The sequence below is a fragment of the Coffea arabica genome, chromosome 8c, assembly GCF_036785885.1.
Source record: "Coffea arabica cultivar ET-39 chromosome 8c, Coffea Arabica ET-39 HiFi, whole genome shotgun sequence".
Lineage (NCBI taxonomy): Eukaryota > Viridiplantae > Streptophyta > Magnoliopsida > Gentianales > Rubiaceae > Coffea > Coffea arabica.
The window spans coordinates 31919084-31941539 of NC_092325.1; the positions used below are offsets into that span (position 1 = coordinate 31919084).

The window sequence follows — 22456 nt, forward strand, 5'->3', positions numbered from 1 at the left end:
GGATAAGCTAAAGGGGAGGTAAGTGGTTTCCAAGCAGCAGATCTACGCAAGCTACGCAATGGGCTCAAATTAGTAGCCCTCGGAAACAGCAGAAGAACCAGCATGGCCCAAATTGAAGCAATGGCAGAACGCCAGTTCCACTTATTCAGAGAGATGATACAAAATGATAGGAAACCATCATTAATTCTTGTATTAATCTTCAGGAAAGATTGCGAGAAATATTTGTAGGATTTCCAGGAGTATTAAAATTATGGAATCGCATAAAAAGTGGCAGGATTGCTTCATTTACACGATCTTTAATTCAGTCATATAGAAACAGCGTATAACAGATCATAATTATTATCGAGCTGCTCATTATCTCCAGCCCAAAAGGTTTAAAAGTTTCTCATATTCACTGACTTTATCTACTTGCACCATTTGTGGCCGAGCAGAGTAATTAGGAAATCATTATTGAGAATTCAGATGGTCAGAATTTATCTACTTGCACCATTTGAGCCATTTTCTTCATCAATGCAGTGGATAATGCATGATTGGTGTGATGAAGATTGTGTGAAAATATTGAAAAACTGTCGAAGAGCAATACCAGAAAAACCGGGCAAGTCTTCATTATTGATGTGGGCTTAAAGCCTGATGGTGATGGGTTATTTGACAGCACTGAGATGATATTTGATTATTTGATTTGCTAATGATTGCTCACAGCTCTGGTGGCAAGGACAGGACTGAACCTGAATGGAAAAAACTTTAGAGGAGGCTTCCAACGTTGCAATATTTACTGAAATCCCTGCTTGCTTTTCCATCATAAAGACCTATCCAGAATGATATTATAACCATGGTTCGCCATCGCGAGTCGCAATCACGTCTCAGTCTCGGTTGTTCCATATCCATCACGGTATATCGGTTGAATATTAGGTGATACGCACATTATAACACATGAAAGTTTTCAAAATTTTTGAAAAAATTACTAAAATTAGAAAATACCAATAAAGGCACAATTTGAAAAAATACCCAAGTCGACTCCGAGTTAACTCGAATATATCGGCCGATATCATACATCACGGATTCGAATCGGTCAATATCGGCCAAGTCAAAGTGAGTCGTCGCGGATATGATAATATCCATGATTCGAGGATCTGTATCATACCGGTCTCCTCCGTTCCAGTTACAACTAGGCCGATAAGTATCGGTATCGACCGATATAGCGGACCATGATTATAAATGAGAGTTGCACTTTGGATCTCATATCATTTATTACAGTATTAGTATCTTCCGAAGGCCAAGTACAACATATCTCCGTTTTGTGTACTAAGTTTCATGCAATTTGGTTGATATATTGTATAATCTATCTTGATTTAGTCTTTTACTTCAATCTTGACATATCTTTCTTTCTTCTTCTTGTATTGTTGTCCGGTTCAAAGGTCGTCATGAGTTGTCAATCAATTTCGTCAATCAATTTCATATTGTATAATTTAGAAAAGTTGTAATTCGTGCCACAATGATCTGAAAAGGGATAAGTGGTTTCCAGGCAGCAGTTCTACGAAAACTACGCAATGGGCACCAAATTAGTAGCCCTCAAAAACAGCAGAAACCCAAATTGAAGCTACGGCAGAACGCCAGTTCTACTTATTTACGGAGACGATACAAAATGATAGGAAATCATCATTAATTCCTGTATTGTTCCTCAGGAAAGATAGCTAGAAATATCTATAGGATTTCCAAGACTACTAACATTACAAAAGTCATATAGAAAGTGGCAGGATTGCTTCATGCACATGATCCTTAATTCAGTCATATAGAAACAGCACATACTGGATCGTAATTATTTATCCAGCTGCTCATTATTAACCAGCTAAAAAGGTTTAGAAATTTCTCATATTCACTGAATTTATTGACATGCACCATTGGTGGCCAGGCATAATAATTTGGAAAACATTATTAAGAAATGAGATGATCAGATCTGAAAGGATCTTGGCTTCAAGACAATGGTAGAATGGTTCAAAAGATGTGAACTGAATTGTCCACTTTTTTCTGTGGTATCAATCTTGGATTGCCCCGGAGGAGGCAACAGCTCGAAATTCTGCACCAGGCATCCCAAAGTGAGGCTAAGAATTGGCATAGCAAGAACAATCCCAGGGCAGCTTCTCCTACCAACACCAAACGGAAGATATCTGAAGTCATTGCCATTGGCCTCAACCTTAGACTCCTCTTCCAAGAACCTCTGGGGTCTAAATTCCTCGGGCCTCTTCCAGTTTTCTGGGTTGTTTGCGAGCCACCAAGTGTTGACCAAAATCTTGCTCTCAGCAGGAACATCATAGCCACCGAGCTTGGCGTCGTTAAGGTTCATGTGAGGCACCAAAAAAGGAACTGGCACTCGAAACTGGAGGGTCTCCTTGATCACTGCCTGAAGGTATGGTAGTTTGTCAATGTCAGGTTCAGTGATTTGCACACCAGGTCCAAGCACAGCGTCAATCTCATCACGCAGCTTGCTCTGGATTTGTGGGTGGTTAACCAATTCTGCAATGCCCCATTCAAGTGTCCATAAAGGTGTCTCCATAACTGGTCATGACAAACTAATTAGTTATATTTGCTACAAGACTTCCATATCAGGGAGTTATATTAGCTTCATTAGTTTCACTGATTTCAGGGAAATGTAATTAGTTTGGGCGTAAACATGATTAGAGTTGTTTAAAGAGCTAAGAAACGTACCCATAAAATTCATGTTTTCCACAATATAAAGGAGATGATCCTCGTTAATCTCTCCATTCTGCTGTGCTTCAAGAAGATGATCTATGGCACATTTCGGACTGTTGTTATCCATGCTTTTTGTTCTTAACAGCTTCCTGGAATCGCAAAATTATAACTAAGACACCAGAGCTATTAAGAATATGCTGAATCATTTACCACCTTTGGATGCAAGACCAGTGTGGCAGTAACAATTTTCTCGCAATCTGACAAGGTAACCTAACCATTTTAGTCGAGCAAGACATTGAGCAGACTTGTCTAAAATTATGTCAAAGGCTGTCACGGCTAAAAAATGGTTTTAACCCTAGATTGATTGGTGCACCAGATGAGCTTCCAGTTCAACAGGTTCACAGTCCAACTCAAATATGCAACATTTTTTTAAAAATATTACTATCAAATAATCTAGATATTACCGAACTACCAAAAAAAAAAAAAGTAACAACCCCTTCAGTAGTTTGGATTTTGCCGGTTTTGATTGGGTTTTTTTAAGATTCTAGTTTAACATAGATTTAAACTAGTTTTCTGAGTTTAATATAGAACCAAACCATTTTGATGACCGATCTACAGTTCAATGGATCAAAAGTTTTATCCCTCTATGTGTAGGCTTTATGCTCTCTGAGGACAACTCCAATCTGTAGTTCATTAACTAGGTCAGTTACAACTTGACCCCTTGCTACCCTACTTCGGCCCTCTAATTCCCCTTAGTTCCACAAATAATATTGAAGGTGTTCTGACTTTGCTGTCTTGTGCTAGAGGATAGGTTCCCCTTATATTCCAGAATGAGTATAGGTCATGTTTTGTATAATTCAATCCGATTATTGTACATACTTAAATTGTCAATTTTTGTTATAGCATTATACTATATATATATATATATATATATATACTCCCTCCGTCCCACTTTGATAGTTCTATTTTCCTTTTTTGTCTGTCCCAAATTATAGTCCACTTTCCAATTGAAGAATGTAGTTGTATTTTAATTTTTCTCAAATACCCTTATTTAATGTAAGTTGTTGTTATTATAAACCTACCCCATTTAATGAGAGTTGATTCTCTTTTTACCATCAATTCAAGTTCCCATAAAATTGTACTCTATTTAATGTGAGGGTATTTTAAGAAAATAGAAATCTAAATTTACTTTTCCAATAAAATTAACTATTTTTTCTTAAACTGTGTAAAAAAAAGAAACAGGACTATCAAAGTGGGACGGAGGGAGTATATATATTAAGTATTCTATTTATATATACATGCCTTTTTCTACGAATATAATAATATAATCTGATTATACATTAAATAATATAAAAAGTACAATAATTGCATCGAATCACATGGAATTCCAATAGCACCATCCCTGGTTCTCTCCATTTTGATGCTCTTTTAGTACCTACATTATCAAATAAGCCACCTAGCGACTCAATCTGATTTTCAAAAGGTTATGGTAAAATGCATAAATATAATTACATCACAAAAAAGAAAGAAAAATTGAGTATGCGCTTGGACAAACTATTTTGAGAGAAAATAATTTGGTTTCAAGAGAGAGAAAATAATTTGATATGAAAAGCATAAATGATTATTTTGAGAAAGTTAATGGTCAAGGGCATAAGTGTAATCACCAGCAAATGCAAGGCATCAACTTTAGTCTTGTGAAACTATTTGCAACCGTGCAAATATCACAATAAAAAATAAACTAACTTTTAGGTTCTTATACAACCAATATAGCTTACACAAAGTATTATCTGGTTGACATTCAAGAGTTCAGCAACTTAAGTCTCAAATTATCATGTCATCTGACATTGAAATTCCTATATTTGCTACATGAGAAACTGATCATGTAAGCCCTGCTCAAGTCAACCTTCTAATTGAAAAAAAAAAAAACCTTTTTTTTTTCAATTATCTAGACTTACCAATCAAGCATTCTTCAATGGCCATTACTATCCATAGTATCTACTAGTAATCAACATATATTTCACCATAAATTGTATTTTTTTTCAAACACGGTAAAGATTGATGTATATATTTTCAGTTTCTCATCATATCTACGACACAGAATTCATTGCTAGAATTCAGTTGAAGAAAACTTTTCTTCCATGGTCGTACAACTAACAATTAAGACATTCAAGAAAAAATTGTTAAATGTACCATTGATCACAGAGAGTATAAAATCATGCTATGTCGTGTCATATTTTTCCAATTTATGGAATATCAACCTTATTATATTCATTTGCAGGGACCTGGACCTGGAAGTCTAGACCCAACCTGGACCCGGATCCGGAACAGTCAATTTTCCAATTAGAATTGAGAGCCTCCTGGAATCCCCAAAAATTAGAATTAAGGCATCAAAGCTATTGAGAGTACGATTGATCACCTACCACCTTTGGATGCAAGACCAAAAGGCGGTAACAATTTTCTCGCAAAGTAATCAGACAAAGGTGTCAAAAATTAATCTCAGGAGCCCAAAGTTTGGCATTTAATATACACTGAGACTAGTTTTTCGAGTTTAATATAAAGCCAAACTAGTGCTTTTATATTTTGCGTAATTAGTCTGATTATTCTATGCAATTCGGTCCTCTAATTCCAGTAATACACTATTAAAGATATTTTGACTTTTCTGTCTTGTGCTAGAGGATAGTATAGGCTTCTTCTCTGTTCCAAACTAGGTGTCCGTGCTTTTATGTTTTGTGTAATGCAATCCGATTATTGTATGTAATTTGGTCCTCTAATTCCCCCTAATCCCGGTAATACTTAGGCTCTGCTTGGATTGCTTGTTTCCGTCGGAAAATATTGTCGTTTTTCGTGATCACATTTTCCTATCACCTTTTTCCCTCACATATATCAAATCGCTACAGTAATTTTTCCATGAAAAATGATGGAAAATACAATCCAAACACAACCTTAATATTACTAAAGGTGTTTTGACTTTTCTGTCTCGTGCTAGAGGATAGGATAGGCCTCTTTTCTATTCCAACCTACGCATTGATGCTCTTATGTTTTGCATAATTCACGAACCAATTATTGTATGTATTTATAGTGTTGTACTGAATATTCGTTAAAAAGTACAACCATTGAACTAAATCACATAGCATCGACTTAATTCCCTCTATTCCTTTGTTCTTTTAGTGCCTCAATTATCAAATATGCCACCGAGCAACTAGATCTAATTTTCAAAACATTAAAGCAAAACACATAAATAAAATTACATAAAAAAACAAATAAGAAAGAAATACTGAGTATACAAAATTTTTTTATCAATCAAACTATTTGTTGCTGTGGCTTATTTATCCCTATCAGAATTCATAAACTGCCATGTCATAAGTAATAAAACTCCTTCAACTTTTTAGCATTGTTGCAAGAAGCCTCATCTAATGATTCTGATAAGCAACTTGCATCCTTGAACCCAAGGGTCTAAAACCCAGACCGCTCATTGACTCAAAAAAATGAATGGGTCAAGGGTCGTTGGTTCAACCATTGGGTTGATTATCATTAACTCGTGATGTCATAAATATTAAACATACAAAAAACAAACAAATATTTGTAGAAACTTAAGTTATATTGTTAAATATAATCACTTTAACTCTCATTCTATTATACTAAGTAGTATTATTTGTTTAAGACTCAAAAATAGCTTTTATAAGTTAAAGAATTTTAAATAATATTATTTCATATATTTTTAATTTTCCTAAATTATATGAGTACTAGTTTATATGATGAAAAAATTGAAACACTCAAAAGGCATTAACAAATAAATGAAATACATTCAAGATTTTAAAAAACTAATATAGTCAATTATATGTTATAAATGTTAAACAAGAGTTAATATGTAATTATGGAGGATAGAGAGAAATGGGTAGAATAAGGCAATAATTGTTATTGTCTAATTAATTGGAGATAATTTTGCATGGGTGATTAGTAAAATATTAAATTTGGAATGTCATTAATGAGAGCAGTTGACCAAATACAAAATTGTTGGCTTAATTAAGGTTGGATATTGAATTGGCCGGTTCTCACAAAACTATTCCGGGTCAATGGTTTAGTGGTTGAACCGAACGATTCAACTGGTTTAAAGGCAAATTCATACAAACTGGTTTTTTAAACAAATCCAGCCCGAAAAGAAGGCTGATCAATGGTTCAACTGCCTCAAGCGGCTGGTTCGAGTTGGGTTTTAAAACATTGCTTGAACTCAACTAAATTAATAAAAAAAAGTAACTTCATCAATCTTATCAATTAAATGACCAATTTATCCTCATTAGAAATAAAATATTTCCTACAACTTTTGCTGTTGAGTTGTAGGAAAAATTGCAGGGGTTAAATGCACTAAATCCCTTTGGACTTTACTTTAGTTGTAATTTAACCTTCAAACTTTTTATTTATATTTTTTTGTTGACACTAACGCCTTGCTATTTTATGTATTTCTTTTTCTATTTTGAACATTCTTTGTCTTTTATATTTTGTCATTACTTGATTTCCAAAGTTTTGCTTTTGCTTTCCTCTCTTATACAATTAGTTACTTCTTTTCCTTTTTCCATAGATGTTTGTACATCAAAATAATCTTTTCATATGCATTAATTAATATTTTATACTATTGGAGTTTCATCATTTATTTGTTTATTCATTTCCCCTTTTAATAGTGATGATCATATAATAAGCTCTATGCTACCTAAAACGAAGTGTACTTATACAAAAATGAAAATAGTGAATACGTGTAAAAAAATTGCAAATTATTGCTAATAAATAAAAATTAATCATATAATAACAAAAGTGACGACTAAATAAATCGTTACAAGTATAATTTTTAATAAGCACAAAGTGTCATTTAAGCATTAACTTTTTAAATGAAATTTGTTAGAGGGTACAAAATAGTATTTTGAAAATTGGACTATGTCTAAAAATCAATGGAACTAGTCGAACTAGTCAAGATTGATAAGAGATTAGATTTTTTAACCAGTTCATACTAAATTTTCTTTTTTTTTATTTTGTAAATTTTAAAGTCATCCTATTTACATAATAAAAGCATAAAAAATATTTGATGTTAATTGAATCAATTTGAACCATGAACTGGAAGCTCATCCCGATTAATAAAGATTGGTGCTAAGTGCCTATTAAAATCATTGGAAGGGGTATCTTCTAACTTGTTGAAACTAATTTGGAAAGGGTTTACTTCTTTTAACCATGTCCTTTATTAGCACATCATAACAAGAATAAAAATGTATTTGCTTGATTGCTATAGTGCAATTTGGGCCAATTATTGCGTAATTTTGCTCAATTTGGATGGCATTTTGTATTTAGAGTGGGCCAATTATATTGTAAATCTGGTCAAATTGGAGGGTGAATCTAAAAAAAAGTGTGCTAATCTTTGCATTTGTGTGCTATTCTTTGCATTTGTGTTTTATGCTGTCAGCAATAACATGCTAAGCCATATGAGATGGGCTTTTATATCGAACTCTTCTCTTTCACTATTCCTACATCGTATTCTTTCACTCTAGCTGCCTCAAGCCACAAGTTCACTCTAGCTTTCTATATCGAACTCTTCTCTTTCACTACTCCTACCTCGCATTCTTTCACTCTAGCTGTATCAAGCCACGAGTTCATGGATATTATTACACTTTTCCAACCTCTCTCGCCTTCAGAACCAATACCACCACTACCACTAGAGAACAAAACCCTATATTAGATGCTAATTATCAATAGGAACTTCAACTTTAATTCATGTAGCCTAAACCCAGACAACCAAGCAATTTCCACATCATAACCAAAGAAGAAGAAGGGTTGGTTGGTCGAACATCCTCAAAAAATTGCTCAAACGTAGGGAAATAGAGTGATTATATCATTCAATACAATTCAACAGACAGCACTGATAGCATACTCAGGAGTTGTGTCTCCTATCCTTTTGTTTAAAAATCTAAGCCTAAGAGGTAGAAAAGGGAGTGAAGGGAAATTCATCACTTATTCAAGCAATGCTTAATAGTACTATGTGCAACTAATGTCTTACAATAGACAATTGAACAAACTAATTTACCCTCAAAAAGGTAGAAAAAAATCAAGCCACCACTCAAACTAATCAAAACACCAGATAATGATTATTGGTAATAAAGAAGATATTGTAAGAAACAAGTTTGAGCAATTTCGTGTAAGACCCAATATAACAGTTAGGGTTTATTTATAAGTAAGAAGTATGTTTAGTTGAGTGAGACATGTAATAAATGATATAATCATGAAAAAGTAACAATTACAATCAAGAATAGTCAGTTGGAACCAATCATCATTATCTAGATTAAATGGTAAATTTTTTTATGTAATTTCGTTTAAAATAGATAAAACATATATTTGTATATTTTTTATCCGTAAAGGTGCCTAGTATCAATATCAGAATATCTTCACATTAATTTGAAGCTTATACCATGTAACTATTCATTTCTTGTTTTTGTTTACCATGCATGGAATTGGACTGCATATATTTTAAGCTGTTATTGATGTGCAAAAGTTGGTACCTAATAATTGATTAATTAAAAACCAAGAAAATTGATCAAGTTAATTAAAGGCCATGTTTTTTAATAAGTTATTTAGAAAGAAAAGAAATTCACTCCCATGTGTTATGGAGGATGTTACTGCTGATATCATTTACATACGACCTGTGAAATATCTAGTCCTATTAATATTTTCGAGCTTTTGTTCTAACAGTAAAAACCAACAAATCCTATTAACAAATGTCATCAACTGCCTTGCAACTACTCGAATTGAGAAATTCTATAAAGAAACTCAAATAAAAATAAACTATGGCCTTTGCGGGAGTGGTCTAAAATAAAAGAAAGCATTAGTACTATACACAAAATATAGTACTGAAAAGTTTAAGTGATAAACAATGAAACTGAGCACATCAAACTTTACATAATAAATGGCCCTGCAACATTTACTCAAAGCCATCTAATTCTAGAAAGCCAAATATATGTGATAAGTTATGGAACCAATTAACTCCAATGGAAATGTAGTAAACTTTAATTTGTTCAATCAACTTTTTTAAAAATGATTTAAGATGATGGCAACTAATAATCCAATACTCTGAAAAAAGAAATCCTTGGAGATTAACTAAAACACAAAAATCACATGAATGAAAAATAACTATCTAGTAAGCAATTCAATTCTGGCCTATCACATTTCTTTTTTATTTCAAGAACGGTTAGATGATGGTATCATTTCTAACCTGATGCATCATGCGTAAGAAATAATAAAGAGAATGTTATAAGATGTAATGTAAATAACATGACCACATTTAAGAGGCTGAAAATTTAGTTAGTTTTTTTTTTTTTGCTATAATATACTACAAGATTAGTAGTGAAGAATTTACAATGTCTCAACGATTATCAATTTTGCTTTTTCATCCACTGCCAAAAGTCTTAAAATACCAAAATCTACTATCTTTGAGTTCTTTGTTCCATCTATAATAATATTGATAGCTTGTAAACCAACAAGAGTCACCATGGAGATAAAAAAAACTCTTTTGCTATTTCTTATATGGTCTTGCATCTTGTTGGCCAATTCAAGACTATTGCTTTTTAATACCTATATCAACATAATCCAAACTATAGATAGACAATCCATTACAAATTTACTAAACAACCAAACCTAAAAATAAAAGAAGGAGATCTCACAATCCAAGTGCAAATACAACAATTCAAATAACAAATCACAATCAAAAGCACTCACCCAATGACCAACCTCAAAAGTTTTAAATTATAACTCACATATCATGAATAAGGTTGTTTAGAAACTGAAGAAAGACACGCATAGGCCACTAAATTCCATCACAAATATCTCTCTCTTGCCATGTCTACACATGTCCAAAATCCTTTCCAATTGCCCCGTAAACCTTTTAATTCAAAGAGGAAAAAGGGGTTCGAAATTACATAAACCAAATATAATTAGTTAATTTGATGAAAAGAAGAATGGATGTTAATCTAAGAAGAGGAGAAATGGATTAAAGTTATGGAGGGATCTTAGAGGGAAAAGGAGGAGACTTTGAGAGGTATCTTCAGAGAAATACTTGTTAGATTCCATACAGAATTCTTGGACGAAATAGCAAAGATGAAAAGTATTCAACGAATGGAGGAAGATTGGTAGTTCAAAAAACTGAGAGTAACTATTGCAAGACAATTATTAACTTCATTATTATGTGATTAATGGCCTCCAAGTAGGGTTCTTATAACATGTATCAAAGACAACCAAAGTGCAAAAATAATTTCATGCAATCTCCCAGTTTCAAATACTTATATTAAATACTACAAATGGGCGGTTAGAAATTGTAAAATACCAAGATGTTAGATTCATGAGTAAAAGATTATGGAGGTTAATCCAAGCAGGATGATATCATTGGATGGATTTAATTATTACAAATGAAAAGGTAAGATGAAAGACCTTTATTTGTGAAAAGTATGCACCTGTTTGTGTTTGCTACAGAAAAGCCGAATCCAAATTTGATGAAGAATGGGATTTTGAGCATCAACAGGTGTGTGGTTATATCATACAATGGGTAGAAAATAATGTTCTCAATCATATTGCCAATGAGACAAATGGCAGAACACTGTGGAATAAACTTCAACAACTCTATACTTCCAAGACTGGTAATAACAAATTGTTTTTACTCAAGCAGCTGATGCAGTTGAGATACGAGGAAGACACTCCTATCTCTGACCATGTGAATGAGTTTCAAGGTTTGTTGGATCAATTGCCTAATGTTGGAGTAAAATTTGATGATGAGATTCTTGGACTGTGGTTACTGAATACTTTGCCTGATTCGTGGGAGATATTTAGGGTCTTGCTACCAATTCTGCCCCTAATGGTATGATTACCATAGACTATGCTAAAAGTGAAATTTTGAATCAAGAGGTGAGAAGAAAAACTCAAGATTCATCTTCGTAAACCGAGATTTTGGTTACAGAGCAAAGGGGGAGACAGAAGAATAGAGGTAATGACAAAGGCAAGAGTAGAAGCAAATCCAAATCACAGTACAAGAATGTTGAATGTCATTATTGTCACAAGAAAGGCCACATCTAGAAGAATTGTTTCAAGTAGAAGAATGAAAATAAGAGCAATGGTGCAGGAAAGTTTGATGATGGTAGAGCTGATTGTGTTACCACTACCACATATGGAGATCTTGTTATTATTTTTTATGACAGTGTCATTAATCTAGTTTCTTCTGATACTAGTTGGGTGGCTGACACTGATACTGCAATCCATGTCACTTTTAAAAGAGATCTCTTTGCTACCTACATTGCGGGTGAGTTTGGTTCACTGAGAATGGGTAATAATGATGTATCCAAGGCAGTTGGCATGGGTGATATTTATTTGAAGACAAGCAGTGGCTCTACACTACTACTCAAGGATGTCAGACATGCTCCAGATATTCGTTTGGACCTGATTTCCATAGAAAAACTTGATGATGGTGATTTTGCAATAACTTTGGTGATGATAAATGGAAACTCAGTAAAGGGTCCCCGGTTAGCTCGAGGTACGAAATTGAAGATAAATTTGTATTTGTTGCAAACTTCAATTTTCAGAGACGCTGTGAATTCGGTGAAGAAGCAAAATTCACCTGAGTTGTGGCACAAGAGGTTGACTCACATTAGTGCAAAGGGACTTGAGATTTTGGTGAGAAAGAATGTTCTTTCGGGTGTGAAGAATGCAAGTTTGGAGAAGTGTCCTCATTGCCTTGTAGGAAAACAACATTGATTATCCTTCATGACTAATCCTCTTCATTGAATGTGCAATTTGCTAGATTTGGTGCATTCAGATGTTTTTGGTCCTTTGAAGGTATAAACTTTTGGGGACGCATCTTACTTTGTTACTTTTATTGACGATCATTCGAGGAAACTATAGGTTTATACCTTGAAAGTAAAAGATCAAGTGCTTGGTAAGTTTAAAGAGTTTCAAACTTTGGTCGAAAGCCAAACTGGAAAAAAGTTGAAATGCATCCGGACAGATAATGGGGGTGAGTATCGAGGACCATTTGAAAATTATTGTAAATAACAGGGAATTAGACAGCAAAAGACGTCTCCAGAGATGCCTCAACTGAATGGTTTGGCCGAGAGAATGAACATAACATTGATGGAGAGAGTTAGATGCTTACTTAAAGAGTTGAAATTGTCAAAATCCTTTTGAGGTAAGACTTTGTATACTATTGCTTATGTTATTAATCTGACTCCTATTGTTGCTTTGCAGGGTGATGTTCCAGAAAATGTTTGGACTGGTAAAAACACCTCATATGATCATTTGAGAGTTTTCGATTACAACGCTTATGTTCATATTCCAAAAGATGAGAGGTCAAAGTTAGATGCAAAAAGTAAACCATGCATCTTTGTTGGCTATGGCCAAGATGAGTTTGGTTACAGACTGTATGATCCAATTATGAAGAAACTTGTGAGAAGCCGGGATGTTGTGTTTCTTGAAAACCAATCCATCGATGATATTGAGAAGACAGACTCTCATATCCATGATGACTTCATAGATTTTGAGCCAGTTCCTTTATCACAGTTACCTACAAGAGCTGATAGAGGAGTTGATATGCAGCATGATGATGTTGCTGATGACCAACATGATGGTGATACACATAATCCTCTAGATGTTGATGATGATCAACTCACTTATTCTATGGTAGATCTACAAAAAGCTCCACTTAGAAGATCTACATGAGTTAGACAACAATCTACTAGATATTCTTCAAATAAATATGTACTCCTGACTAATGAGGGAGAGCCTAAATACTTTTAAAAACTATGAAAAATGCAGACAAGCAGCAGTGGTTGCATGCTATGGAGGATGAGATGAAATTCTTGCTTGATAATCAAACATTTGAATTGGCAATATTACCAAAGAGTAAAAGGGCTTTCAAGAATAGATTGATTTACAGACTGAAACAGGAAGATGGTTCTTCAACAGCAAGATATAAAGCAAGATTGGTTGTTAAAGGTTTTTGTCAAAAGAAAGGAGTTGATTTGAAGAAATTTTTTTGCCCGTAGTTAAAATGTCTTTAATTCAAACTGTGTTAAGGATAACAGCAAACCTTGACTTAGAGATTGAGCAAATGGATGTGAAGATGACTTTTCTTCATGGTGATTTGAATGAAGAAATTTATATGGAGCAGTCAGAGGTATTTCGGGTGAAAGGAAAAGAGGATTATGTGTGTAAGTTGAAAAAGAGCTTGTATGGATTGAAACAAGTTCCAAAACATTGGTACAAAAAATTTGAGTTTGTTATACAACAGCAAGGCTACAAGAAAACTACTTCTGATCATTTTCTGTTTGTACAAAGGTTCACACATGATGATTTTATTATTTTTCTGTTCTATGTTGATGATATGCTCATCGTTGGTCAAAGTGCTTGTAGAATTGCTAAATTGAAACAGAAGTTGAGTAAGTCTTTTGCTGTAAAAAACTTAGGACCAACAAAATTCTTGGACAAAATTTTTATGCCAAGAATTTTGTGTGATAGGAAAGTAAGGAAACTTTAACTATCACAGGAAAAGTATATTGAAAAGGTACTTCAAAGGTTTCGAATGGAGAAAGCTAAACCTGTTAGCACTCCTCTTGCAACGCATTTGAAGTTGAGCATCTCTTAATGTCCTGAAAAAGATTAGGAATATATGAGGAAGGTTCCTTATTCCTCTGCAGTTGGTAATCTCATGTCTGCAATGGTGTATACGAGACCTGATATAGCTCATGCAGACAGTACTGTGAGCCGATTTCTCTCATAACCTGGGAGAGAACATTGGAATGCCGTGAAGTAGATTTTGAGATATCTCCGTGGTACTTCAGATTTGAAACTTTGTTTTGAAAGTGAAAAGTTAGTCCTCACTAGTTATACTGATACTGATATGGTTGAAGATGTCGAGACTTTGGGTTACTTGATTACTTTTATAGGGGAAGCAGTTTCTTGACAATTTAGGTTGCAAAAGTGTATTGCATTGTTAACCACTGAAACCAAATTTATTGCAGCTACTAAAACATGCAAGTAGTTGTTGTGGTTGAAAAGTTGCTAAGGGAATTTGGTTGCTCTCAAGAGAGGTATAGGTTATTTTGTGACAATCAAAGTGCAATTCATCTTGAAAAACATCCAACTTTATGAGACCATTCATTCCAATACATTTGTTTGGTTGAAGTATCTGAAATAGGTATCATTACTATACTTGATGTTTGGTTCGTTGGTTCTTTCGGAATGGAATATAATAAATTTTCAATTTTAATCTTGCCTGTAATATTGACAATAAACTTTGTCTTAAGGTTTCAAAAGAAAAATTACATAAATCTTATTAATAATCTTGTCATATAATTACAAGTTATCATGAGCATAATGATGTAACATAACAATAATTATTTAGAAATAATCAAATGACATAAATAATATATTTTAATTTCATTTTATCAAAAGTAGAAGATATTACATAGAATCCAAACAAAAAATCAACATGTTTATGGCATAACCCAAAAGATCGTGAACAGAGTCACTTCCAAGATAGACAAAAAGTTCCCATCGAGTTTATCACAATATTTACTAGCCATACTTTTCCAAACATTCATAATAAGGAGCCACACTTTAGAAATTAGACGAAGGATAGAGGAGATTAATAACATATTGCCTTCTCATGTCAGCAGGAAGATTAAAGAACATATTTAGCTTTGCTATATCTGCTCCTATAATGTTGCCTGCTTTATAAACGTCTCCACTTGGTAATCCAAGATTGACCAACTCAGTAGGCAAATTATTGCTTCTATCTACAGCCAACTGTTCACATTTATCTACATTTGCCATGACAGCTGCCATAGTGGTGAAGTTAGTGGCAATACCCTCCATGAAAGATCCAAACTGTCCTGTTAGTTGTTGAAATTGAACATCAATGGTTGGTTGTGTTGAAGTTGATTTCATCTTCTTTGATGAATTTCCTATTGTAGGTGATGCTTTCTTTTGCTTCATTAATGAGTTTCTTGTACTTGTTGAAGCTGTTTTTGTTACTGAATTTGCTTCATCATCATCATCATCGTTATCATCATTTGTTAAGTCTATTTGAGCAGCAACCTCTTCCACTTCTTTTTCCATATTGTGGACAGCATCTGCAAAACCTTTAGCAACATCTCCAGTAGCTCTATCTCGCCCATCTACTATGTCAAGATCATCCAAATATGAAAACTTAACATCCCAAAGGCCTTTCGCTTCTCTATGCATGTAAAAAGTAGTAATCAAATAAATAAGCAGAAATTTAAATCTTCATACCATTGAAAATATAAATAATAGACTATTACTAAAAATTTATGGTTAGAAGTTTTTTTACCTTACACCAATCTTCATACCATTGCCTTTCACATTGAATTTTTTTTTTTAACATCATTCCATTGACAGCCACTTTATTTACACATGTCAGTGATTGTATGATATCTAGATTTCAACCATTTTACCTTTGACTCCAAGTGTGGAGAACTTGTTTTTCAAAAGTAGGCAACTTGCGTAGTATTATCTTGTGTAACTCATTCATGTAGTTGTTTCTGAATCCACATCCATCTTCCATAAGGGATCACAAGGTAACTCTTGTAGTGCTTCAATTAATACCTTTACTTCATTATCATTCCAGAAGCACTTGTTTCTTCCTCATCCCCGAATGCTTTTATCTTTCTCCATCCTATCATAAAATATCATTCTAAATAATTATAAGAATAAACTGTAATGTCAACAAATAAACTTTAGTTTAAAAGTAAATATCAATTCACAAATTTACATATTTATTACAACAAACTTTCAAGAAAGAAATTGTCAAATTATGAAGCAAAAGTTCATTCAAACTACAGGTAAATAAAAAATTTGAAATTGTAACAAATAATACACCAAAGATTGCATTCGGGGCTAAATTGGCTAAAGGGTGATACACTTTAAAAATCAACCATCAAATGTAGCTCGCAAGGTGGTGAACATTTCTTCAGCTAAATTGTTTCTAAAATTGGTCCAGTCATCACTTGGTGTAATAGTTGTTATATACTCCATTTCTCAATTGTCGACATCACTTTCATCTTCTTCATTGTCTGACACTTCACATGGTATTTGTTCTTGTGGATCATAGGACATGAACTTTCGAATCAAGTTATGCAATAAACAACAAGCCATTATAATTCGTACTTGTGTTCAAATTGTAAAAAATGAAGGTGATGCTAGAATTTCCATCTTCCTTTTAGTAGTCCAAAATATCTCTCTATCACATTTCTCGCTTTGGAATGCTTCAAATTATAAAATTCTTCAGGTGTCTTTGGTCAACGACCATGAAATTTATTAAGATGATATCTTTGCCCTCGAAATGGGATAAGAAATCCCTTTGCATTGCAATATCCAGCATCCGCCAAGTAATAACAACCTTCAAGATTAAATCATATAGAAATTAATAAAATTTTTCTTGAAGATAACCATATCAGGATACCGGATATTCCAATGATACATTTACCTTGTGGTACTCTAAGACCATTAGGTCTAGAGATAGCATTTCGAAGCACACGACTATCATGTGCAGAACCTTCCCAACTAGGCAAAACATATATAAATCTCATGTTTGGGGAACAAACTCCTAATACATTTGTTGCAATACTTGCTTTTCTTGTTCGATATCTTGGCTTCTGATCACTAGGTGGTGTCACTTTAATTAAAGTCCCATCTAAAGCTCCAAGACAATTCTATTATAGAACCAAACATATCAAATTAGTAACAAAATATGTCGTAAATCAAAGAAAAATTTCATTAAAATTCAAAATATTTATGTCAATTTACAATATACAGTACCTTAAAATATTTCCATCTGTCGTCTGTGCACTCATCAGTAATAGGCTCAGGATTCTTGAGTTGCAAGTCATGTAATTTTAATACTGCTAGAAGACAAAGATTAAATTCGCGACTCACTGTTTCTCCACTTCACAAAAATGTAAGGCCAATCGTTCTATTTTTTTCATGGTGAGCCAAAGTGTACACAAACATGGCAACAATTTCTTCTAAACTCATGTTTCTTGTGGGTCTCAAACCCCCAAAATCTCTAACCATGTCGCATAATATGCCGAATGTGCATCTATCCATGCGAAGTATACTCACACAATGAATATCACTTTCTCTAGTGATTCTAAATAACTACTGCATTCTCTCATTTTTTGTTTCTTCTTTAGATTTTATTGAACGTCTCACATTGTACAAATACACAAAAATCACATGGTACCATATCATGAAAACCACAATGAAAGTCATAAGCATTGCAGACATAATTCGAAAAATTGCGCATTCGTTTCCGTCTTCTATTTGTAATAGGAAGACGTGCCATTTATCTACAATAGAAAGTTACAAGAATAAGTAAAATTCTATTTCAAAAAATATATAATTCTATGATATAAATGATTGTTTTGAAGAAAATTACATGTCCAAAGAGGATTAATGTCCAAAGAGAATGATACATACATGGAGAGTAAATAAAAACTTGTAGAAAAATGAATTCCAACTTCGTTTGACCAATTATCTTTTTTAGAATATTGTGTTATATGACCTCAATATTACCTAGAAAAAGCAGGGAAATTCTGTACTTATTAGATCTAAGTGGTTAAACATCATAACTAGTTACGAACTAGGCACACTTGAGAACAAGCACAATAAGGTTTTCATTCGTAGTTATAATTCGGCTGTACACTTGAGAACTAGGCTGTACTCATATTCGTAGTTGTTTCCATTAATTAAGGTTTTCAAGAATTTCTCCCTACAAGTACCAATACAAGCGAGGCATAATGAACCAATACAAGTACCCTTCAGGAATTTAGAAGAGCAAATCAGAGAAACATAGGAAATTTAAGCCACAAGTGCCAACTGAAAATTCTGCACTTGTTGCATTTTACTTATTGCCAGGCTGTTCGGAAACTATATTAAAATAATCCCTGAAGCTAAAACACAGATAATGGCAGATGACATTTTAGAAGTCAATTCTCAAGTTCAATGAACTTAACCACAGATGCATCACCCAATAACAACTTCCAATTAGTGGGGTCTGCCGAGCAAGTCCCTGCCCAATTCACCACGGCCAAAGACTTATCTCCGGCCAGTTAATGGTTGGCTACGTATGTTGCTTTGAGTATGAAAATGTAATTTATAATATTCCATGGTCTGCACTTCTAATCTTGCACCAACATGAAGTAGGTGGGTTTCAAGTGATAACTCCACTCACAAAATCAATGGTTTGAGTAACGCCTAAATTCCAATTCGATTTGTGAGTGGGGAACCTTTGGTGATATGATGCAGATCCGTACTTCATCCTACTGATACGAATCTGATGCTTATTGGTTTTGGATTCTTTTGCATTTTTTGGGTTGCATTTGGGATCAACATTCAAAAAGATGATGGAATAAAATATGATTTTCATTTTGACCCCACAAAGTCAATAGCGGAAGACAAAACAAAAAGAACCAGAACCCACAAAAAAAGAAACACTAAAGCTTAAGAATCATGAAGATCTGCTGACTGCTAATATCAAAAAAGAAAACAAAATAAGAAAAGTATGCAAATTTGCAGGACCTTACAGAAAGCATAGTACGTACTGCTCCCAAGAGCAAAAAATCTAAAGAAACTAAAGATAGAAACCTTTTAAGGAGCAATCTACAAGGGAAATGGAAGATTGAGAATTAGCAGAACAAGGTCCACTATTGCACAAAGTATTCTTGTTTATGGACTTGGAGAATAGAGAACTTGGGACAAGAAAACAAATAGAAGAAAACTTGCGTACCTCTCTAGTAGCACAGGTGTGGTTTTCCTCGTTTTTTTTCTTCTTCCCACGGCAAAAGCTCCAGCTTGTCCTGTTTTTAGGGGGTCATTAGGGCAGAGAATTAGGGGGAGAAAGGCGACAGAGATAATGAAAAAGATAGGAAGAAGAGGGAACGGGAATAAGATTTGGATTTTGGACAAAACCCACGAACTTAGTCAGGAATCGAGAAATGACAAATTTTGAGATAGCATTTCAATATTTCAATTCCCATACCAGTAAACCAAACATGAATTATGGGGTTTATTCCATAACCTCATTCCGATACCCTTTTACCAAACGACCCATAAATATATTGATGTGAGATATCATTGGTTATGTGACGTGTTGAATGAGAAGTTGATTGAACTTGAAAAGATACATGCGGATGACAATGGTACTGATATGATGACTAAGTCATTCCCAAGATGAAAGTTTGAAGTATGTTGCTCACTTGTCGGAATGGTAAGTTCCTCCACATAGTCGGGAAGGGGGAGATTTGTTGGGTTTTTGGGCTCTTAATTTATGTGGGAAAGTCCAAAATTAATGGGTAATTGTCTAGACTCATTAAGGAGTTGGCCTACCTATTTATAGGTCAAATTAGGTTTATTCTAGAAGCCAAAAAGTGGGAAAAACGCAGAAAAATTCTGAAGAGAAATTTCAGCAAGTTTCTGGTTTGAGCAATTGCGGTAAATTGCTCAATTGACTTAGCAAACAACATCTGATCGGCCTAAAATTTTAACTGAAGGTAGAGGACATCAAGTTCTATGTTCAGAGATTGGATTTCAACAGTTCAATCTTTAATTATAAATTTCGGACTGCTATTGTTTCCCGGTAAAGTTTTTCACAGCTTTTGTTCTTTATTTGGGATTTGGTCACTTTTTTGATTGTTTAAAGCCATATCTCAATTGTGTACTTGTTAAAAGTTATACTTTACTTTTAATTAGTAATAGTGGAGTAATTTGTGGTGGGTTCAAGAGTCTCGTGATTTTTTCTTTTTACATTGGAAAGGTTTTCCATGTAAAAATTCTTGTGTCTTCTTGTGGTTGTTTCTTTTGTATTTGTGGGTTAATTTATCTTCTGTTAGTTGCTGATTTTTTATTTTGCTTAACACTCCTAATCTGTTCTAACAAATTGGGGAGGTTTTTGCTGCGTATTGTGGTTATTTGAAACCCGGTACCTCCCAACGTAGTGGTATAAGAACTTCAGAATGCGAGATTGAGCTACTCATGGACAAGTAAATTTTTCTCAGAGTTAGACTAGTGAAAATTCTCTTCTTGATGATGGAATGAAGTGCCAAAGAGTTTGGTTGGTGTTAGACCAGGTGCGCCATGGATTTGACAGGGGATTCGGTTGTTCTCAGACCAAGGAGCCAAGAGTTGGAAGGGGCCCAGAATCTAGTTTGAATGTTGAAGAAGAGTGGGTCCATGATTGGAAGAAAAGGAGATTTTAGATGTTAAGGTGGACTTGCATTAAGTATTAAAGTAGGTTCGGAAAAGAGCCATTAAACTTGGGTTTAATGTGAATGGTTACTCATAAAGAGAGAGATTTGTTAGATTCATGAGTAAAGGATTATGTCATATATTCGTTCGAAAGATAGAGAAAAAGCAGTTAATATGTAAGTAAGGATTCGAAACCTAATAACTTAAGTTTTTCGGTAAGAGTTAAGTTCCTGATTTACATATTAGACTCTTTGGTGGGTTCTATCAAAATGTTTCTCCTTAACACAAGATAACCCCCACATGAGTAGAAGAAAGTCAAAAAAGCAACTGAATTCCAAACTTCTTTTTATATAGTATATGGATATACAATCGTCAAGTAGAAAATTGTTACCATTGATATGCTACCTATTATATTATCACTAGGGGTGGCACCCGCACTCGGTGCGAGAGTTGTAACCTGTGTAGGGAATGTAGTTTGTAAGTGAAAAATACAATCAATAGTGATGTAATTGTAACAATTGCTATTGCATACTTCGCCTACTCAATTAAGTCAATCTTGTAGAAAAATACAGATCATTTATAGACTACAGGTTCACAACCATATAGGTGATTATGCAATGAAAATTGTGGACTTATTCTTTCATAGCAAATCGATCATTATATAGATGAAAAGAAAGGAAGAAAGAAAGAAAGGAAACATTTATGGACCAAACTAACAAAAGACAAACTTTAACAAATAGACAACAAAGTAAGAATCTTCATTCTCCTATATGTATAGGAATTTAGCAGTTAGAATAATATTCTAGAAATATTTGTTGTTACAATTTGCAAGTTAGCATTTGCTGTTACATTTTACCATATTTAGAGAAGTGGAACTATGAGTCAGTTTCAAGGAAAGCTACAGTCACAGGAGACTGTTTGCAATCTAATCTTACAAGATTTGAGTAGTTTCATTGCTAGGTGGAAGAATGTTGTTGAGACTGAAAGCAATAGAGATCTTTGTGCTGAACTTGCTTTGCCAGGGATCCTTTTTTTTGCATAATAGATAAGGCTAATTCCCAAGTCCAAATTGCAGTAGTTAGAGGCAATTTGCCATGGTAATTAACACATAAAACAGAAAAACACACAAATGAGATGACAGTTAAAATAACAGCAATGCATGCACACCAAAATAATGAGTTAATTGGAACAATTATTTTTACATAGTACATCAAGGACAGAGGTGTTGCTGGAAAGTGCCTTGATGAGAAAGCTTCTGCAATATAGTTCTCTTGCTTCTAAATCTGCAAAACGTGAAAATTGCATAATAGAATGACAAATATAATTGGCCTTCTAAATTGAACAATGAATTCACTGGTTCATTTAGAAATTTGATATACAAACAGATAGTATGTACCTGAAAAAACATAGAGCAAAAAACCTTACCTGTTCAACAACCACCTTTTTAATATGAAGATTAAGCACCTTATGCAACTAGACTTTGTGTTAACGA

General features: G+C 33.8%; 1 protein-coding gene across 1 annotated transcript; it reads right to left on the reverse strand.

Annotated features, from left to right (window-relative positions):
* Window positions 1–1948: 1948 nt before the first annotated feature.
* Window positions 1949–2815, reverse strand: LOC113705947 (trans-cinnamate 4-monooxygenase C4H2-like). The gene is made up of 2 exons (XM_027227848.1): window positions 2704–2815; window positions 1949–2553 (listed from the first exon to the last, which is right to left on the reverse strand). The coding sequence occupies exons 1-2, from the start codon at window positions 2813–2815 to the stop codon at window positions 1949–1951; spliced, it is 717 nt and encodes a 238-aa protein (XP_027083649.1).
* Between the last annotated feature and the right edge of the window lie 19641 nt (window positions 2816–22456).